General features: G+C 51.6%; 1 protein-coding gene across 1 annotated transcript in view; it reads right to left on the reverse strand.

Moving 5' to 3' along the window:
• Window positions 1–26985, reverse strand: part of MMD2 (monocyte to macrophage differentiation associated 2) — a 39819-nt gene extending 12834 nt beyond the window's left edge. Inside the window, exons 1-2 of the mRNA XM_006265960.4 lie at window positions 26354–26985; window positions 2608–2689 (exon numbers count right to left, since the gene is read on the reverse strand). Coding sequence (XP_006266022.2) covers window positions 2608–2689; window positions 26354–26400 — 129 coding nt within the window. The 5' untranslated portion in view covers window positions 26401–26985. The remainder of the gene's footprint in view (window positions 1–2607; window positions 2690–26353) is intronic.
• Window positions 26986–27582: the final 597 nt, after the last annotated feature.

Consider the following 27582-nt stretch of genomic DNA (forward strand, 5'->3'; position numbering starts at 1 on the left):
GGTGCTATAGTTGTGCTCAGCTCCCCGCTCTAAAAGCATTGGGTGCTATAGTTGTGCTCAGCCCCCTGCTCTAAAAGCATTGGGTGCTATAGTTGTGCTCAGCCCCCTGCTCAAAAAGCATTGGGTGCTATAATTGTGCTCAGCTCCCCGCTCTAAAAGCATTGGGTGCTATAGTTGTGGTCAGCCCCCTGCTCTAAAAGCACTGGGTGCTATAGTTGTGGTCAGCCCCCCGCTCTGAAAGCATTGGGTGCTATAACTGTGGTCAGCCCCCGCTCTAAAAGCATTGGGTGCTATAGTTGTGCTCAGCTCCCCGCTCTAAAAGCATTGGGTGCTATAACTGTGGTCAGCCCCCGCTCTAAAAGCATTGGGTGCTATAGTTGTGCTCAGCCCCCTGCTCTAAAAGCATTGGGTGCTATAGTTGTGCTCAGCCCCCCACTCTAAAAGCATTGGGTGCTATAATTGTGCTCAGCTCCCCGCTCTAAAAGCATTGGGTGCTATAGTTGTGCTCAGCCCCCCCCACTCTGAAAGCATCGGGTGCTATAGTTGTGCTCAGCCCCCCAGCTCTGAAAGCATCGGGTGCTACAGCTTTCTCTGCCACTGGGGATGCTACAGGCTTCCCTTCGTTCCTTCTACGTCTCTTCCATGTTCCTCCTTCCCAGCGAGTAGGAAGCAGAGGGTCCTGTTGTACATGTGAGGAGAGAAAGGAGCAAGGCCCAGCTTCCAGGCTTAATCAAAGTGGCTGGAAGGTCTCTCTCTCAGCTTGCACCTGCATGGAGGACAGCGCCATAGCCAGGTCACCCAAGGCCATTTCATGTCACCTAGGGGACCCAAGCACAAGAGGCTGGAAAAATGAAGCCATTCAGTTGGTTCCTAGCCATGGAGCTATCACACTATAAGCATGCTGTTCAGTCCTCCATGCTCTAGTCGATGAAAAGGTCTCCCACCGCGCTTTATAAAATAAGCAGGTCTTGTTCATGCAGGGCCCAGGGTGACCCACAGCTGTTCACACAGGGCAGGCAGTGTACGGGATAGATAGGGTGGCCTAGTGGCTAATGCCTGGATGTGGGAGGTGTGGGTTCAGCTCTGGTAGCTACAACTCAATCCCTGGCATAAGAGTTTGAGAAGACTTGTCGAGTCCCCACCCCGTCTCTCCACCTTGGGGGAATGGCTCCTTCCAGCTGCCTGGGCAGTACAGCCTGCACGGTCCCATGCCACGTGGCTTCCACTGCTTCCCCGGGAGGGGTGAGCCCCTGGCTTACTAGCCCCCCACACTCGAGGAGATCATCTGATTGTGGCTGTTGCACACTCTACAGGGGACTGGCAAATCCCCAGAGCTAAGCCCGGGCTCCTTCACATGACTCCTAAGCAAGCCCCAGAGAAAAAGTTCCTGTAACACATGCCTTCAGGCATCTTAATCAGATCATTATAGAATCTGGAAGTCCCTTCCTACCCTTGATTCAATCCAATGCCTGTGGGAGCCTTTCCACTGGCTTTAAGAGACTCTTGTGAACCCATACCTAGCACCGTACCTACACTCCTGGCAGCCCCAGGTGAACTTTTAGTATCGAGCCCCCTTTGCCAGAGATAATGATAATAATAATAATTAAAATGACCATTTTTGGGCCTCCTTTTTGTCTGGGCCCCGGGCAGCTGCCCAGTTCACTCATGCCTGTGTCTGGCCCTGCCTGCAGTGTATTTTCCGAGTCACGGGGAAAGCATCAAGAAGCTTCCCCAAAAGCAAATGGCTTTTTTTTTTAAGTTTAAGCAGCGGCTGGGCCAAACCTTCCTGATCATCACTGGGCTTCTGGAAGTGCCTTGCAGCCAATGACAGATGTCCCCAACCAAGGGGCACAAGGCCACAGCTCTGCCATAGGGAGAGGCTGGGGACCAAGGTCTCAGGAGATGCCCTCACATTAAATGCCATACCCTGTCACGTGGTATTTATGGCCATACATACCTCACTCTCAGTCAATCAGGTCCTTCCATGCCCCAACCACGCCAGGCCCTCCTGTCTTGCCAAGACAGCCGTCTCCTGCTGTGAAAAAGGGATGTTCCATTTTCACGGAGACTACGGCGTGCCCCGTGTGAGCACTGCCTCGCTGGGGCGCCCTGGGTTTTCTAACCGCATCGCTGGATTCCCTTCTTCCATGCAAAGTGCAAGCCAGGCTTGGAGCAAGTGGGGCTGGAGGAGCTGTTGCCCTTGGCTGGTGGGACAAGAACTCTCCCGTCCTCTTCCAATCTACTCTCCCTGGAGGCAGCATTGTGCACAGAGCCTTGATATGGGAGTACTTCTGTGGTTCTGGGTTGTCAGCCCCTTGCTTAAATTGGCTTACCCCTAACCCTATCCATTGTCTGTCCCTTCACAGCGACCAGAGACCAAAGGACACGTGAGAGAGCTCCCATCTGGAAACAAGTGGAGGGCAGCATCACTAGGAAAATGGCAGTGCATGGGCAAGGTGTGACGGCTCCTAAACTTTCTCAGAAGGAAGGAGGGAGAGGAGAGGGCCTGCCTGAGACACTGTTTTTGGGAGCTGAGGCCCAACACTGCCCCTCCAGCCAGGTGCATCTGCCCCTGCCTGCCCCCAAGGAAAGGTGAAGGCAACTCACGGCGTGGGTGGCACAGTTGGCAGCATGCTCATACTCCGTGGGTTGGTACCTCCGGTTGGACGGGACCCTGTGATTCATAAACCTAGAATGAGAGGCAGGGAGAGAAGCAGAGTCAGCATGAGGAGTTGCATGGGCTGGACATCCCCTCTGAGATGCATCCACATGCCACAGCAGTGAGTGCCCATGCAATGCCACATGGAGGAGGATCTTGTGCAGACAGGCTGTTTGCCAGGCTCAGGCCACTCGCCCTCACGTTGACACAGAGCCCACGGGACGGGGCATGGTTGGGGAAGCCCAGAACAGCATCCCCACTACCCGAACGCTATCTCGGCCCTTGGGGAAGCTGCTTGGGTCTCCAGTCCTGAGGCAGAGAACCTCAACGACCCTCTCAAGGTCCCGTGCATCCTACACGCTGCTCTGTTGAGCACCGGGCGACGAAGCTGACGAGGCCCCGTTCTGCATCAGTAAAGATGTGGGCACCATGCGTAGGGCTGGATGGCAGCGGCCTGGGGCGGGGGCAGGGGAACAGCTGGCAGAGATGAAGCAGAGGCTTTCTTAGGGCCAGGGGCTGGGGTCGTGTCTGAGCCGGCTCCCTCCACGGGGCATCCTTGGAACTGCAGCTCTCGCTGCAGGGGCAAAAGACTCTCAGCCCAGAGCAACGAGCAGACTTCAATCTGAAGTCCAGCTCACGCCGGCCCCCTCACTTCCCAGGTGCCACACGCGCCCATACCTCTAGTCCTCCCCATGCGTATCTCCCCATTGCGCCTCTGTGTGCTGCATCGGGACATCTCTAAAGACCCCCCACCCGAGGAGCCAGGCAGCTTGTTTCAGGGCAGGCTGCTGCCACTGGAAAGGCACTACCTGCTCTTCCAGACCCTGGAGGTTTGGTTTGCTCTCTCCTGGTCTGAAGTAACAGCTCAGTTTCAATGTCCCAAGAAACAAATGGATGAACCTTCCTAGGTCTATACGCTGGTGAGTATTACACACCTGTCTTGGAGCAGGCTGCTTTTGTGGGTGTGATTTTGCCCATATGAGTGGGCGAACCTGATGTGTATCCCTGGGGAAAACCTACACAAGGTAATACAGGTTAGGCAAAGTGGAGGGCTTATACATTGGGCACAACCTAGCAGTCAGTACCGCCTGATGCCCAGGACTGAGACAGGGAGTATGGGGGACCACTGAGTGTCATTATCACCTTGGGAATAAATGTTCAAGTACCCAGTCTTTGAGACATGTGTGGGTCTAGTGCAGTGGTTTTCAACCTTTTTTGCATTTGCAGACCCCTTTGGAAATTTTGAATGGAGGTGCAGACCCCTTTGAATTGTCAGTGTGGGTATTCACATACTTCTGATTGATCATAGTCATCTTTTGCAGACCCCTTGGACATAGTCTGCAGATCCCCAGGGGACTGCAAAACCACTGGGTTGAAAACCACTGGGCTAGTGCAACAGTGGTGTCCCTGGTGTGCTTCTGCAATTACACAGACACTATGAAGAATGACCAGGATCCACATGAGATTTCGTTAACGGGAAATAAAGCCTAGAGGGATGAACCTCTGCTCTCACACCCATGCCGCTGCCAATAAAGCCATCGGAAGCTGCAGATGTGAAAGTGAGAGCAGGATTTGACCTGCTAAGATGTTTTCATCCGGATGCACTTAACAGGGGTTTGGTGAGCCAGCTGGCTAATTAGCCCTGGCAAACACAACATCATTCTGAGAACATTTTTAGGAAGAAACAGTTGTTTATCTGTCCCAGCAATGATTATGAGACACTGAGACATGATGCATTAGTTCTGCTATATTATGGCAAAGCCTCTGAGATGATAGACGTGGCTGTGTCACCTTTGTTGTATTACAGCTCAGCACATGGACACCTGCAGCACAACATCTAAGACACCTCTTGTCCTTCTCTGTTGGGTAGGGATGGATCCTGTTGAAGGCAATGCGAGTGGCTGATACCCTGCCGAGGAGTGAGTGCTCCAGGACCCTAACCACAGAGACAGTCATGGGCACCTGGGCACCTTCAGCACTGACATATGGCCTCCAGATGTAGCTGTGGCTGCAAAGGTCATGCAAGCACTGGACCTGACCCTTCAGCGTTCAAAATCACCGGCCCAATCACTTGGGCTACAGAAATCTCTCCATGTGCCTCCAAAACCCCAGGCTTTGTTCTGACTGGGGCCAGTCACTAGAAGGAGATTTATCCACACCCACTAACCACGGTGTGTCTGCTCTCTTAGGGGCAGGTCCAGAGCCTGCCAACCCCAAGGGAAGTCTCATGCACTGGCAGAGCCTGCACTGAAGACCCTGGGGCAGGAGCATGTTACCTCTCTTGCCATCTCCAGCAGCCAACAGCATTCAGATGCCAGAGCCTTCTCCCCTTCACACGTGTGCATGGCCATTGACTGGTGCAAAGAGGCGGCTCTGACTGACGCATGGACCAGGTTTCCTACTGTTTCGTGGCGATGGCTCTGTCGCAAACACAGACATCAGAGCGACGGGGGAGAAGGGGGCAGCACCGCTGCAGTCTTGTCTGCGTTAGGCCAATAACTTGCTCCAATAGTTATCAAACACGGCTGCAACCTCACTGTTTCCTGCCGGGGCATCCTGGGGAGGGTGACCATGCTCCATGCATGAAGCAGGTGGCAGAGGATCCCCCTGCATCAGTTCACAGGGGAAAGATGTGAGGAAGCTCCCTCCATAGGTCCCTTAGCCCTGCTTTGCGCAGGGTCCAGGTGCAAAGGCAATGCAAGGACAGCTTGCCAGCGGCAGCCCTCTGCAAATCCTGAGGCAGGAGTGGCCTGTGCCTTCGCCCTGGGTCGCCCACAGCTCCCAGCCCTGCCTCACTGCCATGTTTACACCCAACTTATGCTGGCAAAACCCATGAGCTGAGCCACCAACTTGGATCTCACCTGCCCCGGAGACACTGGCCAGCACGGGGCTGGTGGGAGTGCGGTGGGGCATATAGGACCCATTCATTAGCCTCAGGGATGGGCATTAATAACCCCCTCCCCACGCCAGGGCCCAGCAAACAAAGAGAGCTTTGGCTCCACTAATTCCCTGCCTGAGCCCAGATTTCACTCGCATTCCTTCCCAACATCGCCGAACAATATCTCACCAACAACAGGACATTATTCTACAGTACCGTTGCTACGCAACTGCCCAGAGCCTCTCTGAAACCCCATTTGGGCGCTTTTCTTTCTTCTTTTCTTTCTTCCCCCCTCCCCACACGCTTTTTTCCCTTCCCCCCCCCCGAAAAAAAATCTATTCTGTGTAGCCCAGACCCTCAGGACTCTGTAGTGATGTCATGGTTTCCACGGAAACACACACGAGGCTTTTTTTTTAAAAATACAAAACCTCACTTTGTCTCTCCCCCATGCCGGCCCAAATGATCATTATTAATTATAATAATAATAATAAGAGATGCTGACCCCCGGGGGCACGGGACCTGCTGATTCCCACAGCCCTGCGCGATGGAAAGGAGACTTGTCTTTCAGAGCCGGGCTCGGGCATGAATGTCTGGGAATCGGAGAAGTGAATTCCAGCGGGTAAAATTATCCCGGCTCGCACAGCCCAGGCCGGCTGCAAGGGGACTGGGGATGGGCCAGGACCTGCATGGAAAGTCAGCCCACGTCAGTCTCTCGGTTCTCATCGGGCGCTTGTACACGCACTCGGCATTTAGTCGCTAAAAGTGTTTCCAGTTTAACTTCCCTTTCTTATTTTTTGATGACTACTTATGTAATGTGTACCTGATTTACCCAGTAAGGGTTTATTATCCTATGACCGTAGCCCTCGCAATAGGTCCAGGGCTCAGGTGCTGGGTCTGTTTTGCTCTCTGTCCAGTATTCACCTGGCTCGGCGCTCAGTGCAAACCAGTGCTCCCAGCAGGTCCCCAGTGCACCTGCCCACCCCGCCACCCTCTAGTTCAGAAGGGACCCCGCTAACTCAACCCACCTTTTCCACGGCAGCCTTGTGTGGTCAAGACAAGAAGTCAGGTCCAAAGCCAAGAAACCAGTGTGTCCACATGTAGAGGCCCAGCTCATAGCTCCGGGTTGCTTTCAGATGCAAGTCAGAGGGGCATCATCATCCCAGCTAGCATGGCCTGGCCCCTCCCCAGCTGTTGTGGGACAGATCCGGGGTGGAGGAAGTCTTTGTTCAGGTCATGATGGGGGTCCGTCCAGCCAGGGGTGCTGTATGTCAGTGGGAAACTGGTTATAGAGCTGCCGGGAGTTCAGGCCAAGGGAGTTCAGCCTCCAGGGCTCTCAGCCCAGTGCTTTTCATCAGCACCCAATTAACAAAGATATTTAATAAATGGAAAACAATGGCTGCTAGAGAGCAGCTGGCTGGACTGGTGAGGTGTGTGGCCTTGTGGGGATCTAGACATAACAGCAAAGACAAGCAACCCCCCACTACCTCTCACGGGGCACATTGTAGGTCTCTAGCTGTCCTGGGCAGTCACATCACCTACCAGCCCTTCCTCTGGGCCCAATTCTGCCCTCTGTTACACCCATAGGGATCAGGCATAACTACCCCTGTGTCAGCAAACCAACGCTGGATTTACGGTGTCACCCAGAAGAGACTATGCACACGCCGTCCAGGCAGCTCCCGGGGACAGGCATCATGTCTCCTCACGTGTCCCAAAAGCACCTGGTGCAAAGTGGGCACCAGACCAATAAATAAAGCAATCACAGCACCAAGCAACTGCATACGAATACACCTCAGAGCTCTCCTCCCCGGCACAGATCCTATTTTCTGGCTAGGCATTCACAATGTGTATCAGCATTGCAGAACAGGCATCACTTTGGACCCAGACACACAGACCTAACCGGGGGTTTAAGCTGAGGAGCGCTTCAAACACCCCATGTCCGGAGCCTCATAACATCCAGCTTACTCAGGTACCTGGAATAACTTTTTAGACTCACAATCACATTTACTACCATTGTCCCCACACACTCTTGTCCTTTGTTGCCTCCCCTCGGGGTGTGCATGTGCACGGAGTTTGTGCCGAGGGATTGCTTTGGGAAGCGCCAGCAGCACTTGCTATCTCAATAGGACCCTGTTATCTTCGGGGGGAAGGGAGGGGCAAGGGACTTGGTGCCTGGGATGGGATGTTTTCCTGGCATTTTTGCCAGGCTGTGTCAGAAGAAGGATGTGGGTGAGGCACCGGTGTTCCCAGCCCCTCGGCCCATGCAAAAGCCTGCCTTTGACAATCTAGCTCCCTGCTGAGCTGTTCTGCAGTCCAAAGCTGGCGAGTTGAGGGAGGATGCTAGAGCATGCTAATGATTTCCCATTTCTTCCGTCTACATGTGGACCCACCTTCTGTGGGCACCCAGAGGAAGCTCTGTCTGCACAGCCAGCTCCGTCTGACTGCAGGTTCGAAGTACCAGAGCGCTGCCAAAGCCTCTTCACTCCTGGGCTGCTCTTCCTCTCTCCCAAGTCCCACGCTCTCCCTCTTTACTCAAGAAAGCCCCTTGTGGCTTGGCAAATGCCAGCCCTACATCCACCCTCCCTGGCAGAGGCATCCACAGATGCAGGGCTGAAGCCTGAAATGCGCGGCAGCAAATCCCTGCTCCCACAAGTGTCTCCTGCAAACGTGCTCTTGGGGATTTCTGTGTGCATCGCCCGGCGGCAGCTGGGCTAGTCGCTCAGGCCAGACAAAGTGAAGCCCCTTTCAAGGGATGTGCAATTAGCAGGCGCTGGCTGCTCAGAGCCTATGGTACCTGGGTGGGTCTGTTGTGCTGAGAGCAGGCTGTTTGGAGCAGATCTCGCCCCGCTTTGGCATATGAAGTGCTCACAAACCCTGCCCTTCTCTGCTTTGCCCTGCAGGCTCCAACCTGCCAAGTGCTCAGGCTCTGAGCGCTGGCTGAGACAGGGAGGAGCAGCCCCGCTACGGCCCCGAGGGAGGCCTGTGAGGACTGGGTACATATTATTGCCCCAAGCCTTCTTTCAGTCTCCAGCGGGAGCAGGGCAAGTCTCCAGGAAGAGGGGCTCAGGAGCACAGACCCTGCTGCTGGAGGACACTGAGGGGGCTGTGATGTAGTTGGGGCTGGTCCTGCTTTGAGCAGAGGGTTGGACTACATGTGACCTCCTGAGGTCCCTTCCAACCCTCATTTTTTATGATTTTATGGATCTATCAGGACTAGCAGTACCAACTACCACTCTGGCTGCCCTGGACACCTGCCAGCCCCTACTGTAGGGGAGCACTCCAGCCTCCCACCGTGGGCTTGATGCTGGCAGATCCCCACTAACTTGATCCAAAGACCTAGCATTCAAGTGCATCCCCCTGCCAGAAAACAGCATAAATGTGACAAGACCCAGCCCCTACCTCCTCTGTGACCTTTCATATCATCACGATGATGGAGCATGTTTGTTGCCATAGGCCCTGAGGACCCCCGTCACGGAGCACAGCCCTGCTGGGTTGGCCGTTGTATGAGCACAGGACATAAAGACAGTCCTTCCCCCCCCCCCCCCAAAGCTGACAGTCTAAATGCCCTCTCCTATCCAGGCTTTCCCATATGTAGCCCAGCTGCCGCACGGGCCCAAATCCAAGGGTGACACACCTAACTCTGCTCCAGCCATGCGCTTCAAGCCAGGGAGCATTTAGTTGAATGACCATCTGGCTATCAGCTCTCTGAGCCAACCTACACCCTGCCTGCCTATAGCATTTCCTCCAGGGCACCCTTCTGAGGGCTGCCATGCTGGAGAGGGGCCAGCTTCAGTGGAAGAATAGCCAGGAGAGCTTTAAACCTGAGCTGCTGGCTGGCTTGAATACCTGTCTACAGGCAGGCCTGGTAGGAGAAGGCACGGGGGACTCTAATTACATTAACTACTCAATGAGAGCTCAGATCAGCCAAGAAGGCTGAGAGCAGCTCTGCTGCATGTCTCTGCCTGAGGCCTGAACAAATGGTTCGTGGGCGACTTGCCTGCAGGCAAGCAGAGCTTGGAGTTTTGTAGTATAAGTAAGCATCAAGAAGGGAGAAAATTCCCTTGTTCTGCCTGCTGGGAGCTGAAGGCCAGGTACATCTGACTCCCAAGGGCAAGTCTCTTGTCTGTGGGACTGGCTCCAAGAACACACGGTGCCCCGTGGTGTACCCTGAATACATACGTGTGCAAATACATGGAAAATGTATTTGCAATATGAAGGAACTACCACACTTAGCTTCTGCTTAAAGACACACTGAAGACTTGGAACGAACGGCCCTTCCCCCTTGGTTGTGGGCTGCCCGCATTTCACCTTGTTACAGCGCAACCCTCTTCCTTCCCCTCCCAGGTTGCACAGAGCAGTGCCGATGCCCACCCGGGAGGGCAGCCCTGTCACCCCCAGCAATGCAGCTTGCCTGACAAACCCATTGCCCAGAGCCAGCCGCATGCAGACAGTGCCATTCCAAGCTAGAACGCCAGGGGATTTTCAGAACAACATTGCTATCCTTTTAACAATCCAAAGACCTTTGGGATTTATAAACCTATTGAACTACAGGCCTGTGAGTCCATTCATCCTCCAGCCATCTAGAGGTACATGGTAAAGGAAAAGAAAATACATTTAGGGATCTGACTGACTGCTCTCAATGACCCTCTAGGGCAGGGGTCAGCGACCCCCGGCATGCATGCCAAACATGGCACACAAGGCCATTTTGCTCAGCACACCACTGCCAGCCTGGGCTGTAAGCAGCTGCTGCCAGCCACTGAGCCCAGGCTGCTCCCAGCAGGCGGCTGGGAGGCTGCAAGCCCTGTTGCAAGCAGACCGGGCTCCATGGGTTGGCTTCAGCTGGGAGGCTGCAAACAGCTCCTCCAGGCTCCAGGGTAGCTGGCTACCCACTTCACACTGCAGTAATGCTGGCTGGCTTTGGAGAAGAAGCAGGGAGTTGCTGCTCTTTGTTTGAGAGCAGACAGGGTGTTTGGGAGATTTTTTTTTTTTTTAATTTTTTGTTTCAGGCCAAATCAGCCAAATCAGTTCCAAATTTTCTCAACTGAGCAGAGCTAAATTGCTCAAGTCCAGATGGTGCTACCACCAGCAAGTGTCCCCCCCCCAGACTCTTCAGCCTGGGGCTCCAGATACTCCCAGATCCGTGGCAGGCACCCTATGTGCAAGCTACATGCATCCTACGTTCAGATGCCCCCTAGTCTCACTTGGCCCTCGCCAAAAGGCTGAAGGAGCAAGCTAGACTCAGGAAGAGCCCAAAAGCAATCCCCCAGCACCATAAATTGTGTAGCCAAGATCCTCCCATTGGGAGGCATTTGCAGACTCTCACAAGGGGGCCTGCCCACAGTGCAATGGGCAGGTCTCCACCCTCAACTACACCAAGTCATTCAAGGACAGCCCAGGTATGTAAACCCACCTGGGCTGAAACCATCATCATGATATCTCCCCAAGATGTGTCCTGCCCTAATGCATTGGACGGATGGGATGGATACAGCCTTATCTCAGCCACGCTGCTCTCTGCCTTCCCCTTATGGGTCCCACCAAGGGGCACAGCGTGGAGCAGCCCCGTTGGGTCAGATGATGCCTTCCAAAGAAAGAAGGAACCAGAAAGGGAAGTATGAAATGAAGGTGAGGAGGCCAAATAGAGCATTACATTGAGACCCCTCTGCCACAACAGGGCTGGCTGCAGAAAGCTAGGATAGGGATAACTGTGAGACCCTCCCTGAACTTGCCCCTTATACTCTGAGACACAGACATCTGCTGCGAGATGCCAAGGCTGGAGAAGCAATCACATCGTCTCAGATCCAGGTGACGACACTGTTCCCTGCAGGACCCGCTGCTCCAGAAACAAGTATAACTTCCCGCAGAACAGCACCCGGTTGGAGCCACGGAGGACACACGCAGGGTCCGGGCGATCAGCAGAGTCACCATGAGGTGTCTGCTTCCTCCCATGCAGCGCCCCCTTCACCGCTGGCAGCGAGCAAGGATCGGACAAGGGGGAGCTGGAGGGACCCCAGGCCCCTTTTCTCTCCAGTGGCTGCTTCTGGCAGACAGTTTGCTGCGCTTTGTGGAGCTGTCAGCCCGAGACAGGAAGATGGAAGTCTTTGCCAGAATTAATATGCACAGGTTGTTAACTGCAGCCAAAGGGTTTCCTACCACCCTATTTGGTGCCTGTCTTACCCTGGCCCTATTTCCCAGAGAGAGGCTAAAACAGCCCCCCAGCCCACAAGTCTCAGGACTGCAACACAAAGAGATGTTTGTCTGCTGGAATCAAAGGAAAGTGCAGAGCCCACTTTCCATATTCATCCGCTCGCTTTCTCTTTCCCCCTTCTCTTTCTCTCACTGTCTGCTTTCATCCCAGAATGAAGATCTGACACTAAACCCATGCAGACTGGAGAGCGGCTCGCTGGCTCTGCCTGCGCGGGGGGTAGAGGGGGAAGAGGATTTGAAAAAAGTTCACTGTGAGCCACTGGGGACCTGAAGTCTCAAGCAGGAGCTCTGAAGGTCATGGACCTAAAGTGTTGAGATTACACCCATGCACACACAAACACTCCTGAGACAGATACAGTGTCATGCCATGATGGGGTGGAGCGGTTTTACTGGCATCTGTCTGGGTGGCAGAGCAGCATAGCTCATATGTGGCTGCCCCCACTGTGTATCACGGCCTGATCCCAGACCTACGCCAGTAAAACCTTTTGGCAAGCTCACACCACAGAGCGAGTCAGAGCACAGTAGAAAGAAAAGTTGCATCGTGGATCTGTCCCTGGGATGGCCTGAGACTTGGCTGACCCTGGCTGTGCTGCTGGCCTGCTGAGTGCCATCGGCCAAGCCACTTGCCTCATCCGTAATGCTGCTGCTCTAAAGGGCGCTGAGGCCAGCTGATGAACAGGAGAAGAGATGAGGTGGGCATTGTTGCTATCAAAGCCTGGCTGGCAACAGAGAAAGGTTGGGCCCTTCAGGCACCTTCTACACCAGTGGCACAGCCCTGCGAGAGCCCCCGTCACTTCACTGCACTAGTATCCAGTCTCGAGAGACAGAAAACATATTTTAGAGAAGTCTTAGAGGTGTCTCCAAATTGCTGTTGGGACAATGAACTGCCTGCAGAGCCTGATGTGTTAGGAACAGGGGTCCAGAGGCAACAAGAAGAACCTGCAATTAAAACTTTCTGTGCCTAGATATGGAACGGTTGAAAGTCCCGGTCATTCAGCCTTCCCACAACTGGGGCCTGGAGAAGTTGCCCTTTCTGGCTCTGTAGGGCTAACAAGACACCAGCCTTTCTAGGATTTCAGGGACCCCCTTGCATAGGCATCCAAACACTTCTTGTTTTAAAGCCATGACAATCTGACACCTTACTGCTGAGTCAGGACCAGCTCTTGCCCATCTTTGGCCTCAGGCTGGGGTCATTTTCCAGGATGGATTTAAAGATAATGGCCTGTGGGCAAATGAGTTGAGAGAGGTCCACGGTAGAGATCAGCACGGAGTTTGGGAAGGCTACTGTGCAGGGGTGGAGGGTACCAGAAGCAGCAAACTGGATACCAGAGGGCAAGAGGAGGAGCCGCCCAGAAGGCATGGGGATGGTGCGACTGGCGTAGAGCTGAAAGGGATGGTGCCCAGCAGCTCACAGGATTCGACTGCCCATGGTCAGAGACAGAACAGGGTGATGGGTCTTCAACATCAGATGCAGGGGCACCAAGAGAGGAGCGCTTTGCAATAGGTGTGAAACAGCATCTCCCACCATGCCAAATGCCTCTTGCTGAGAGAGAATGACCTCTTGTGGCAAGCCAGGCCCTTGCACCAACAGCAAGCGAAACCCCCAGCAAAACACAGCTCTATCCCATCAGCATAAGAACAGGGACCCGTCTCTGCATTGCCCCTACCACTATCATGCACACATGCAGTGCTGCCTGTGCAGTTCAGACAGGCTGAAGGTCAATGCTGGTATTCAGACTGCCTGCAAAGAGCAGCCCGCACCCCTCTGCTGCTGAACAGCCCCTCGCTAGTGCTCTCAGACAAAGCTCCCCACAGGTTACCTTCTTCTCCAGGTTCTTCTTCAGGTTACCTTAACCCTGCTTACCTACCTTCTTCAGGTTAACGTTACTTTAAATATATCGGGGTGGGCATCAGGGGCTAGGCGAACAACTATTCACCAAGGCGCCCCAGGGGAAAACCAGGAGCAATGGCCATAAGCTCCTAGAAGAAGGTTTCAGACTGGATATAAGGAAAAACTTCTTCGCGGTTCACGTGACCAGACTCTGGACTAGACTCCCAGCTGGAGCGGTGCAGGCGCCTACCCTGGAGATCTTCAAAAGGAGACTGGACGCACTAGACTAGATGTCATTAGACCCCAGCGCTCTTTCCTGGCCAGAGCAGGGGGGCTGGACCCGATGGTCTCACAAAGTCCCTTCCAGCCCTAAACGTCTGTGAATCTGTAAGCCCTTCATATACTGGATGCTAAGTACAAATAAAGAAGCAGGACATTTGAGGTCTGAGACCTCGAGTCCTCACTAGTGCCTTTTCCCATCCTACCCTGTGGCCCCCGTGCCTTACAGCTGTTGCGCATCACAGCCAGCGACACAAAGCTGCACATAACAGCTTGTCAGAGATGGAAGTAAGGGTTCACTGGAAAAATAAAAACCCAGGATGTAAATATTCAGGCATCTGTCAGTGGGAAGAGTTGTCTGGGCAACACACCTCTTGGGAATTCGCAGCTCTTTGTTAAAGCAAGCATCATCTCAGCACTTAAAGAAACTTGGGCAGCCCAGAGATTAGCATGACCCTTACAAATAGACCCGAGTTAGGGCAACTGCTTGCAGCATGGCTGTCCCCTTACATCAGGGTGGGTGCAAGGTGGTCCTGTATCCTCAGCAAGAACTGAGGATGCCTGAGGCTACTGCTTTGTGATGCAGTTATAATCAAGTCCCATTTCCACGGCATGGCTCAGGGGACAGCGAGGTGGCACCAACAGTCGCTAGACCATAACAGCATCACACCGTACGTCCACCAACCCAGCATCCTGTCCCACCCCGTGGCTACCGAGGGCAAGGGAGGATGCAAACTCTAGGATGCTCATTGTACACACAGGTCCCAATCTGAGTTTGGGATAAGGTGATGGGAGGACCATCAGCTTCTCAGACATGGGTAGGACAGAAAGGAGCTGTTAGCAGAGGGCTGGTGATTTGAGCTCCATGGCACATGGTGCTGGCAAACTGCATCTTTGTTAGTCAGTCTTGTGGCAAGGAAAATGGGGATATTATGGGTCTGATCTAAAGTTGAAGTCATAAAAATCTTTCCATGGAGTCCAACGGGCCCCTTCAAGTCCCTTTTCTCACCAGTGCTGCTCATCAGGGGGTGGACCCTCTACAAATACCAAGCATGTTCTCATATTACTACAAAACGACAGCCGTCCTGGTGGTCTGCAGGGGCTGCCCAGCCCCGGGCTGGGGTCTGGAGAGAACAGCACACTTCCCTGTCGAATGGCTTCCAACCTTGCTATCTTTTACAACCCACAACTAAGTCTCTGAGCCGCCCTGAGAGGCAGATGGGTGCCGAAAGCTGAAGTCTAATCCAAAGCATAAGTGGAGGATGAAGAGAGGAAGAAAGCTGCCCACAGCCATTCCCACAAGCAGAGCCAAGAACAGCCTCAGGTCCCTTGACGTCCAGTTCATCCGCTGCCCAAGGGCACACCTGACCGGTGAGGAACAGCGCTCCTTTTGCCCCTGCGGCCACACTCAGAGGGGTTCAGACTTAGTGACGCTGAAGCACATCCACCTTCCTTGGCTTTGGTTTCCAGTGGCTTCAGCTTCCCCTGCAGACCAGGAAGGGATTTTATCCAGAGCCCCCAGGTTTAGCCCACCTTTCCATGGCCCATCTTTCTTTGGGCCCCCATCAGCCCTTGGTTGTGCAGATCAGGCTAAGGCCCTGCAGTCCTTTAGGACTGATTGTCATAACGAGCCAAGAGGATTATTCTTTTTAGCCCCTGTCCCTGACAGCCACGTCACCATCGCTCTGGCAGCAGTGATGGAGCCGGCAAGTGAGTCAGCCCAGAACTGCTGTCTCAATCCTGGGCTGACTCAGGAGACAGAGAAAGCAATGGCCTCAGATGGATGTTAGCACCAACGGCACTCAGCCCCTATTTGCTCTGCCTGGTCACTCAGCGTCCCGGCTAGACAGCAAGCTCTCCAAATCACCCCTTCCTCCTCAGCCAGCCTAAGCACAGATCAAGACCACGTGTCTTGGGCTAATACCTGCCAGACCCAAGCATTATTCTGAGCCGTCCCTTTGTGGATGTTGAAGCTGGTGTTTCTGCTGATGTAAATTCCTGTAAGCTGGGGCCTGGCCCAAGCACCTCTGCTGACCCGTAATCTTATAATGCTCCAGTTCTGGACTCGGCTAATAGGATTTGCTCTTTGTTCTTCTCCCTGGCTTATAATTAGGCCACTTCCGGGGAGTTCAGCCCAGCATTGAAAAACAATGTGGCCAAGGAGCAACATGCACACAAGGTTTGGCTGCTTGGGTGAGACCCACACCCCATCCGACTGCAGGCGAGATGCTGACAACTAGAGCACTGTGACAGGAGACAGTGCTACGGCCACCATCGCCAGCCTGGGACACACTCTGCCATTTGAGATCCCCTTCCACTCAGCAAGGTGGCATGGAGCAGTGACCATAACCCCTACCTCTACAGTAACAAGAACATTTTTGCCTGAGCCAAGTTACTAGGACATTTTTACAAATCTGGGTTTCCCCCCCCACACACTTTTTAGTAACCAACCTGGAAAACATTTCCATTGAAAATTCCAACTTCCCAGGACTGCCAGCTTCGATAACACCCACGCATGCACACACATGTATGTTATCCACCCCCCTCTTCAAAGGTCACATGCCTCTGATTTTGTGCCTGCTTCCCTGCATCTGTGTGCTCCCTGTTTTTCTCCTATGCAAACATATGGTGCTCCAGACTTCAAAAGTACAGCCCTATGCACTGCAGGTTTTAAATATAGCCCCCTTTCTCCTCTGCTCCCCATGCCAGGTGGAGGAGAGACTGTGGAAATCAACCTGGCACCAGGTTCCTCAGCTGGCTTGTGGACAGATCCATTCCTGGTGTAAGGACCACAGAGGAGGGCACAGTGGGTGGGGTTGAGGGAGTAAGGAGGAGATTGCTGTCTCTTTAGCGCTATTTTAATGCTACTAAAAGAGCTGGCAACTGCAGTAGCAGAAGGAGACTGAAAAATGAAGCACGGGAGTCTCTTCCTCTGGAACATTTGTCTTCCTAGCTTGCAAACACTGCTAGGTTGGGGCTGGGTATTTACATACGTACAGAGCCTGGCACATTGGGACTCCACCCTGCACAGATGTCTCTGGGGAGGGCTACTACCATATGAATGTTAAATAGCAATAAGATGTGTGTAGACACACACAGGTTTATATTACTCTGAGAGGCGCTATGGGCTGCGGGCGGGCAAGGTTTGGATCCATGGACAATCCCAGACTTGTTAAAGCCACTGGGGTGCCAATACCATCAGGCTCATCAGAAGGGATGGTCCAGCCCTTTTTACAGAGTAGAGATGTCAAGTTAACCACCCACAAACTAGCAGAGCAGCGGGTCAGACCTACGCTCAGCAGACTGAGGGGCTGCTCTTGGTGCCAGCTCGGGGGTAAGAGGTTGGCAGTATGGTGTGTGTGTCAAAAGACTCTGGAGCCCAATAAGCATGACCCCCAAAGGAAACCCAGCATCCAGACAGCCCACTGCGGCATTGCAGGGAGCTAGTGTAGGGGGATTTGAGCAAGGAAACTGCCAGCTCTTCTTTGTTTCTCACATGTTCAGGAGAACAAGACTTTGTGTGCATTTTTGTACCAAGAATATGCCCGACTCATACTACTAATGGAAACAATCCTGCAAGTGGCGGCTAACACACATGCGCATATACCTATACACAAGTACACATGTAGATATGGCTGTTTTGTTAGCAGGTAAGCACCCAAATCCCACTGAAATTCAGTAGCTAACCTCTAATATGCCTTGGTAAATCCCAGTCATCCATCCAGGTATGTTTTTTCCAACTGCTTTTGTAGCATGTCCGATTACAGGAAAGAAACTCTTACGAGGGAATTTATGATGTTGGAGTAATAGCAGGTCATGGCATTTTTAAGGACAGATGGATGGGTGACTATGCTCTCTAATTAAATTGCCGAGCTAGGTTTGCTCATTCCATCTGATCTCTGTGAGCTCTCTGACAACAGTCAATTAGTCACAAGTATGCCTGCAAATCCCAAGCGGCTTCCAAATGTTAGCAAAAGCTGCCTGCGTGCCTGAGAACTCAGCCCAAGAAGTGCATTATCTGGTATTCACTATTCATTACGTGCTTGCTTGAAATGTTTCACTCAATCGGAGGGCACAAAGAACACCGCGTGCCCGGACACTAGACACTAATGCAGCCCCAGGTGTTACACTAGCAGTTACTGGGAACAAAATCTGAAAAAATCTCTCTGGCAGCCCAAGTTAGTGGGAAAGCTGGGTTCACTGGCTAACCTTAGGGACTAGAACCTGTTGACCTGAAAGCTTTATGTTACCTTCGTCAAAGTTTCTGACTTACAGGATGTAACAGAGGAAAGGGAGATAAGGTAAAGCATAAGCATAAGCAAGCATAAGTTAGGGCAGATTTGGGGTTGCTGCAACCTCAGCGATTGAGACATGGGGGCTGCAGTGGGGTGCTAATACAGCTTTTCCCATCACCCCTTGGTTTGTGCTGAGGCCACAACTCTTGTGGAGCACAGACCTTGGCCAACTTTCTCCATCAAAGATGCAACAAATATGTTGCCCTGTTTGACCCTCTTGGCCCAGACCCATTAATGAATGCACAGAACTTTGCAAAGAAGCTGGCATTTGCTTCGTGAATGAAGGTCATGAATTCCCATCCTTTTAGCTCTCAGGTTTCCCATGGAGCAGCCTTCCCCTTGCACACAAGGGACAGATCCACAACAAACAGCTGTTTTAACCTATGGTCAAGGTGCACCATTGGTCAGAGCCAGGGCAATGTTGCAGCAAGTCAACTGGACCAAGCGTTAGAGGAGCGGGGTTGTGGTCCCGGCGCTGTACTTACCACCTGTGTGATTGTAGGTGAGTCACTGGCCTCAAGTTCTCTATTTGACTCAATAGCAAGAGAGACTGCCTCCCACCTTGTACATACCCGGTATCTCGAATAATGAAGTACTCATGGTGGTTGGAGTTCAATGCATGCTTGGAGACAACTAACAACCAGCTGCCCGAGTGATTCAGTGAATGCTTATGAGACACAAATACACGTCAGGAAAATCTGCCTTCGGGTATCCATTTGCAGCTCCCCAGAACTTACGACTAGTTCACATACCTCTTTGGGCTAACAAGTGAGGACTATCGTCTTAGCAAGTGTTATTTGCAACAAAAGAGTTCAAACAACTCTCATGCTATGATTTCAGTCAGGGCACTTGACAGGAGCCGGGCACTGCAATGTAAGCCATCAGGCATGAAGGTAATTATTTCTCTATCTCCTTCAGTCTCCCCATGCATAAACCCCTCCAACTACCAGCCAAGCAGCCATGCTACAAACTCTGGATCCAAGTACAGAGCTGAGTTCAAACTTTCCCCAAGTTCAAAGTACCCGCATCTCTGCTAATCTGTGATGAACTCCAGGCTCATGTTTTTAGCGGGGGAACTTGCATTGTGGCCAAATCAGAAGTAGCCATTTCCAGATTTTGACTCAAATGGGAACATTTTGAGATTTGAGTCCCAGTTGGCTCTGGCAAAATATAAACCTTGTGTTTCTTGGATCATCTTTCTCCTTAAGTCATTCAGCTTCTGATCCAGGCTGAGATCCCCTGGTTATCTATATGCTCCTTGGTGTATATACATTGATAAAAGACCCTGAAGGAACTATAAATAGAAGTAACAGCAGTCATTCTCCTACTTTCTTTCCTGCCTGTTGAGCCAGTTTATACATTTTCCCCATGTGTTTGCTGGGATCGGTGTGCGCGGTGGATCTTTATGCAGCGTGTAAGAGAAGTCACCAGGAGAAAGCCGCGTCAGGCAAGGGGCTTTTATGTTTCCTTGCAGATGTGACTGTTGCTTTGAGTTGAGGTCTGCGGTCACTGTTCTCGTGGCTGCCTAGTGACTTCCTCTTGCACTCCTGGTCTTCTTCAGCATTTCCTATGCACTACGCTGGTTCAGGCCCAACAGCTACATAGTTACATCCTGTGAAACAGGAGCACTAATCACTGTGCAGAGCTAAAGAGTCAAGCCTGGCTGAAACCCAACACTGTAGTTAGTGATGGAAGGGACCTGCTGGATGCTCAAATCCATCCACCAGCCAAAGAAGGCATGGACAGGAGAGAGAGGACGTACTGGGCATGTCTACATGTGCAATTCATTCACAGCAATAAACTCCGGTACGTATCACGCCAGAGTTTATTGCTCCCGAGCGTGCCGTTTGAGCGTACACCTGGGACCACAACATGTTGCATTGGGTTGGAGCAGCCCTGGCTGGCAGGGGGCCCGGGGGGGGGTCTTTCTTCATAACCCTGTTGGAGTACTAAATCAAGGTTATCATGATCACAACGTTTGCAAGCAGCTCAACAAGAACTAAGCAAAGACTCAAGCTCATTTCTCCAGTTGGCAACAATTTATAGCCATCCCTTCTCTGAGCTGGATTGGAACAAGGTGACCTTGAGATGGAAGGTTTCATACGCAGCCTGAGCCATTTGCTGCATTTTTCCTCCTGACCAAAACCCAAGCACATCTTCTTTCCAGCCTGGAAGCGCTTCGTTATAAAGCCCTGTATTAACCTCATGCGCCTAGAAAGCAGACCCTCAGATACATTACAGCCCACTTTTGGGACTTGCAAAAGGATTCCTGAAGATGGATTTTGGATCTAAATCTACTAAGGTTTCCTCTCCAATCCCCAGCGTTTCCCTGGCTGGGAAGTTTTAAGTGGCATCATTCTTTGCAGCTTCTGTTTTCATTGTTATTATGGGTTTGCAAGCTCAGGACAGACAAATTTAATAAATATCTGGGGCCTGTTACTTGAATAAATTAAATCTTGAACCCATATCAGTTAACTACTGTGATTCTGCCACTGTGCGGCCTGCAGTTCCCAACACACACCCATCTGTACTCCATGGTCTCAATCTGCTGACACAGTCCAGACACCATGGTTCAATTTTTATCATGTCTCCTTTAAATTACATTTCTTCATTACCAAAGTAAAGAAAGCACTTTATGTGCCCACAGGGAGGGGAACAAGATGTTTCCTTAGCCTGGGTAGGTGAAAAAAACCCCCCATGTGGGACTGAAAAATGATAACAGCCATCAGACTAATAAGTTCAGATACATCGTATATGTAATATATTCATATCCAGTATGGGGACAACATCCGTAGAAATGTCTCGTCACATGCAGGGCGGCTGGGGATAGAAGTATAACTTTTATGTTCAGTGTAAGTGGGCATAACTGGCAAAGGAGGGTACTTAGCCATTCGCTGGGCGTGGAAAAGACGTGTAATGTATCTACAGAGGTGGCAGAACGGAGGTGCAGCAGGGAAAGTGGCTGGCGGGAGGTGGTCAGATAAAGCAGGAGGAATCTGATCTGCTTCCCCTCCCTGTGTGTAACCCACACCACCGTTTTGTGTCACAACTAAATATGGGTCCTGGCGCAGATGACGATCTAGCTCAAAGAATACTGTTACTTGCTACAGAGCATCATCAAGTTATGAATGACAAGGGGGTGTTTTTGCTGGTAAGATGATTTGAAGCCTCCCCTGTGCCCGGGCACACACACAGAAAGAGGTGAGGCCAGCAGCAGCACATCCCAGCGAGGCTGGTTTTCCATGGTATTGGCACAGGCGCGTTCAAGCTACAGTCCACATCCCATTTTGAGACCACCATTAGGGAGCCCAGCATGTTAATGGCAAAGGGGCTGCTCCCCTCAACAACTGAATAAAGCAAAAGATGCTCTTAAATAAGGGATTTGTTTAGAACAAAAAGCTGCTTAATGATACTAAGACTAAGGGACTCGCCTGCCCACTAAATGGAATCAAACTCGGTTTCTTTTCTGTTGCTCTTAAATATGGCCCTTCCTTCAAATTCCTTCTTCCTTCCCTGCTCTGCAGTGATCCTCCCTCTCCTCTTTGAAGTCATCTCCTATTTAAGCAAGGCGCCAACCTTAGATAAATCTTGGGCAATGTTTTCAGCCCGTAAGTGGAGAACCTTCTCCCATCTTATCTGGCAGTTCATTAAACACACATTCATTGATTGCTTCCTTCTAATTCTGGTTGTGCAAGGGCTTTTACGCAACGGGTCTTTCATCTGAATGTGTTTTCAAGGGTATGTGTGTGTGTGTGTGTTGGGGGGGGTGGCATTTATTGACCACCAGCTGCCATCAACCTCTGCCTTTGTTGGTTCTCTCTTGAACTGGACAGGCAGCTCCAAACTATTCTTATCAGATTAGGGATTTATGATCTTTCAAGGGGCAATAAACGGCACAAAAATGAGCATTTCCCATCCTCTTTCAACATGTGCCCAGATGCCTTATTGCCCTTCTGAGAGGCCAAGCTGTATTTGCACTTCTTTCCAAAACACAGACCACCCCCACCCCCTTTTCTGAGTCAAATGTACCAGCGGGCTACTCATCCCTCCCTTGCATGCCACAGTGTAGGTCTTGTGACTGATTACCCTAGTTCCTTCTGCTTGCCAGAAAGCCCATGAGGCCTGGTCACTGAATAGGGTCCTACCTGACAATGTGAGCAATCTGGCCCTAAGGCTAATCCCCTGTGCTAGGCTCCCATAAGCCACCACAGCTGCACAAGATTTTTTCTCCCAATGGACCTTGGGCTGTTCCAGCCCCTCGCTGTATGGAATTGCATCATGTGTCCGGCTCTGGCTGCTTATGACCACGGCATTAGTCTGGTGGGCTTGGAAATTTGCCTGAAAAACCTGGACATTGCTATGTTCCACTTCCATGCCTGGCATAGAAAAGATTACAGGGAAGTAATCTAAGGACCCAGATAAAGGAACAAGCCTGGTGCCAGTTTTTAGGCCCCTTGTCCCTGCCTGACTCTACCACTCAAGCACCATCTGACCCCATTTCTCCTTGGACGTCATCTCTTCTAAGCTATGGATAATCTTCATAAGTAAGGGCTTGATTCAGGAGGGCACCAGGTCCCTTCAGCTCCCACTGATGTCAGAGGGAGCTGAGACTTCTTGGTGCCTTGTAGGAACAGACTCTTGATAAGGAGGAAAGTCCAATGGGAGACAAATGTGGAAGTGAGAGCAGTAGGTAGAAGATGGCGGTGTGCTCCTTGGTCTGCAGATGGCTGTCTGGCAGAGGAGGGAGCAGCTGCTTCCTTTTCAGATGCACAGCAAGGCCCTCTCCCAGCTGGCTTTCCTTGGGTTCTTGGCAAATGTACCTCTCTATTTCATGATGCTCCTCTCTGGAGCACAGCCTGAGCCTGTGTGCACCTGTTGGTGGTGGAAAACAATGCCGTTTTCCCTGCTACCTGGATGCAACCTGGGGAGCTTTTGAACTCTGCATAGGTGAAAGAGTCCGTGTTAGGGGAGATGTGATCTCCTCTATAACGTGGGAGTTGCAGTGCACAATTATCCACCTGCTATTTTTAAACAGGAGGATAAGAGGATCTCGCACCAACCTCATGAGATGCTGGGTTAATGCCATGCCCTGACGTTAACACCTACATTACTTGATGTGAAATTCAAGAGTCTTCTCATCTCTTCTTGCATGCTGGATTCTCTTGGACCATCCTGACTTTCCACAGGTCCTCAGGTTTCTACCTTAAGGTTACTCACTGCTAGTGAAGGCAGCAGAACCCACTGGATACAGATTGCCCGGCACAGTCCTCCCATCCCAGCCCATGAGGCAGCGGATACAGAAGAGAGCAGATGCTCCCTATGGCATGCAATGTAGACCTGCAGCTACTGCCTGAAGCAATGGTAGCTTGGCTTCCATGCCTGCACCACCAGAGCAGGTGAGCATCTAGAGGAGCAAACACTGGCATGGAGAGCGAGAGAGAAGATGGCAGAGTAGTGGATGGGTTGCCCTTCATGGAAACAGCAATCCCTCTCAAAAGGACTGGGAAGATGCAGCTCTTGTTTGTCCCACAGTGCTCCAAGAGTCACCCCAAGGGGAGAGATTCAAGAAGATGCCTAAAGGTCATCCACCTTCTACCTGAGATATATAGTTTGGGAAGGGGTGGTATAATGGGGCTCTTTCCTCCATTGAGGCCCCTTCTCCGTAAGCCCCCCAACTCAGCTGCCAACTTCCAGCCAAGGAGCAGTGAGAAGGAGATCTCCTTTCCAATACTGACTCTTAATGCTGACTGTGACCCTGAGATGCATAGCTCTGGCCCCTTGCTCTTCAAGACCTTGCCAAGCTGATGGATCCAGCTTTGGCCTTGTGTTCATCAAGGCACTTAGCTAATGACACACCAAGCAGCGATGCGGCTGACACTACAACCAGCCATCTTTGACTCCCCAGCCTGAATGACCAGGTACCCATTTACAACCGGGGTGCCTGGGTACATGCTTCAGCACAGCTCTAGTGTTATGCTGAAACACAAAATTGCCCAAAGCGCCAGTTTTGCTCTCTGGTGTCGATACCCCAGATCTCAAAACTTCTCCATATCTCTAAGGGGTTTGACCAAGGTTTCACTGAACAAGCCTTGATCTATTCGCACCGCAGCTCGCCCGGTCCTAAGAGTCAACTCTTAGCAACCCATTCAACACAAAAGTCACTACATAAAAAAATGCACCTAACTACATCTAGCAGATCTTGCCCTCTGACTGGAAAGAAGGATTTTCTAAAAAGGGATCTATCGGCTTCTGGAATACGTGCTGCTTTGGTGCACTAAGCATTCGTGTCCTCTCATTCGTCTGAACAGATTGCCATAACAATTTGTGAAAACAATTCAGAGTTCTCTTGGTTTTCATAAAGACTGTTTAGGAAAGCATTTAAACAACTTAGAGAGCAAGTGTGTAAAACATTAGCACATAGCTCACCTATTTCCACACAACGAAAATTAATAAGAAAAAATTGTACAACGTCAAAATGGTTCTTCAATAGGAACAGAGAACACTTAAACAGCAAGTGAAGGAACGAGAAGCGAGTCTTCATTTGAATGATTCGGGGAGCAACCACAAACCAAGTTCCAGGGACAAACTGACTGTAAAAGTCATTTTCAATAGAAATATGATAGTAGCCATCTGGAATCTGACAAGTCAACACTGTCTTTCATAGAAACCATCCCACCGTAACAATTCTTTGGAAGGCCACGGACTGATCACATATGAAAATGTAATCATTCCCCCCGGCAATTCCCCTAGAGGACACTGGCAAAGGAACCATGGACCCGTGTGCAGGAAACCTTGGCTCTAAGTACCTGCTCTGTGCCTAAAAGCCTTGGTCTCTAGCTGGTCTATGTCATAGCTTGGTCTATGTCTTGGGGGTCAGGCTAGATGATCTGTTCAGGTCCCTCCTGACCCTAGCTACTATGAAACTATGAAACCAGTACTGAATTCAGCACAGAAATTCTGTTTTCAAACACCTCTCATCGAGTCCTTCCACTGTAACCTCACCTGAAAATGTCACTACATCACAATATTCATTATTCCCTTTTGACTCATCCCTAAACCTATCTTCATGATTCAGGTATATACAGCATTTCCCCTATCCAAACACATGGCAATCTCCTATTGCCATTTACCTGTGAGCGTCTTGAGTATCGCTATGGATTGGCTAGAGGCACCGGAAACGAGTTCTTTGGCCAGGACTGATCGTTCCTCAGGTATCCTCTTAAGCAGGTGGCCCCGTGGTAGATCCTCACACATCTGAGTCACTGAATCAAGTTACTACCTCTAGGGAAGATCCTGCCACACTGGAAATGCAGACTTCTATTTCGGGCTAAGGAAAGGATCAATAATGTAGTCCCACCTGGGAAGCAGCTAAGTCAGAAAAAACAGAACAAATTATCCTTTATTCTCCTGTTCATGCGGAGACCCACCGGAGCGCTTGCTTGGTGCTAGCAGCACAATGGGGAAAAAAAGAACCTGCCCTGATTTCAGTATTGCAATCAAACCTTGCAGGGGGGAAGGGGTTGTAATGGGACCATCTCAGAAAAATGCCAGTTCCCTATGTAACAGATTGGTGCCATGCTGGGGGGCTCCCCTAATCACTGGGGTATCTTTTGGTTCAAGACCTCTCTCCCTTCATGGACTGATGGAGAGCCTTGAAATTAAGCCCCAGAGCTGGGAGCAAGGTGCCTTCCAGCCTGTTCATAAGCCTGTGAAAAACTTGGACAAGACACCGTCAATGGCTTGACAACGACTGCTGATTCTGGGTGCCCCAATTTGAAACAGGGACTGCTTTTCAGAGGTGTTTAATGCCACCCCTCCAAAGGCTGACAGTGGATCAGAGCACCCCCAACAAGGAAACTCAACAATCAAGGCACCCAAAATCCAGGGGGGGCACTTTTGGCTCAGTTTCTCCATCAAGGAATTGGGATTAATAAGACCTGCACCCTGGGATGCTGCAAGGCAGAGTACAGAGACGCTGGGGAAAGATAAAACGCTTCCTGTTATCCCCAAAAAACCAAAGTGGAGGTACCAACCCACCAATTGCCTTTTGTTCTGGAGAACTCAGTATCTTTCCAGACCTATGGACTATGTCCTGCAAGTCCCTGCTTCCTGGAGCGGAAGGGAAGAAGCAAGGGGGATCCTCTGTGTTTCGAAACCCGCTGCAAAACAGTTAGACTCACAGATCTAAAAGCACATCCACTTGGGTTTACCTTGCATATCTCGTCTTCTGAAAATCCAGGATTCTGGACATGAACATCTCGGCAGTTCCATGAGAATCCAGCTCTGGTTTGTCCAGGGGATGCGGATGGGGGGAGAAGAAGAGGCAAAGCGAGAGAGGGAGGAGGAGAGGAAATCCAGGAGCAGCAGGTTAAATCCCTGAGGCAGGTTCTCAGCTCAGCCACGGGCAGGGGCCGGGGGTGTCTCTGTGATTCCTGCCACCCAAGGAGGAAGCTGCAAGCCTTGGGGGAGCCGTACCAACTTCATCCGCTCTTGCTTTGTCTTCTGGCTCAGGCATGTGGAGGTAGCAACTCACAGGACCAAAGACCAGCTCGCTCGCTCTCTTTCCCCACTAACACAGTGTGTGAGCGTGTGCCTCTGTGCGTGTGTTTAAAATGCTAGGGAGAAAGAAAAAAAAAAAATCAAGGCCACGCTCAGGTTCCCCCCGCCCCCTGTTGCACAAGAGAATAATACAGTAAAAACAAAGGCAACCTAAGAAAGACCGCGGGCGAGCGAGGGAGTGTGAGCCGGGTCCTGATGCAACAGAATCAGCTGCTCAGATGTGGAGGAGGGAAAGCAGAGAAGAAAGAGACAGAGACAAATACAATCCCTCCCTGCCCATGGCCAGAAGGACCTGCCCAATCCTCTTATCCGACGTGGTGACTTGGAGAGGAGCTATAAATACCCCCTGCAGATCAAATGGCAGCAGATTTGAATTTAAAATGTAATTAAGCTGGGGGTGGGGGGAGTGGGGAGAGGGAGACAGACGGACAGACAGACAGACGGAGCCCCCCTGAGTGGCAGACAGGGAGAGGGGATGAAGCCTGGGAGCCCCCACAGCAGGGCTGGGGCATCCCGCAGGGCACTGGAGGGGGGATGCGGCTGGCTGTGCCCAGCACCCTCCTGCTTCAGTCTGGGGCTGTGCTACCAGGGGCACCTGCCCCGGTGGAGTCACAAAAGGGTCGGGCAGGGCAAGGTGGGGGGGTTCATCCTGGGTTTCCATCACATCACCCCAATCCACCCAGCGTGCTTGCTGGACCTGCCAGCCTAAGGGGACCTGGGGTCGCTCCTATTCACGCCAGAAGCTGTGAGGAAGACAACCTGGGCTCAGTTTGCCTAAGGAGGGGACAGCTGGGAAGGAGCTGGCTCCACCCCACATGGGTTTCCCCGCATTACACTGAGCTGAGCCCATGAGAAATGGGTGCCCGTGTCAACAGGGAGC

This window comes from Alligator mississippiensis, chromosome 13 (assembly GCF_030867095.1).
Source record: "Alligator mississippiensis isolate rAllMis1 chromosome 13, rAllMis1, whole genome shotgun sequence".
NCBI classification, from domain to species: Eukaryota; Metazoa; Chordata; order Crocodylia; family Alligatoridae; genus Alligator; species Alligator mississippiensis.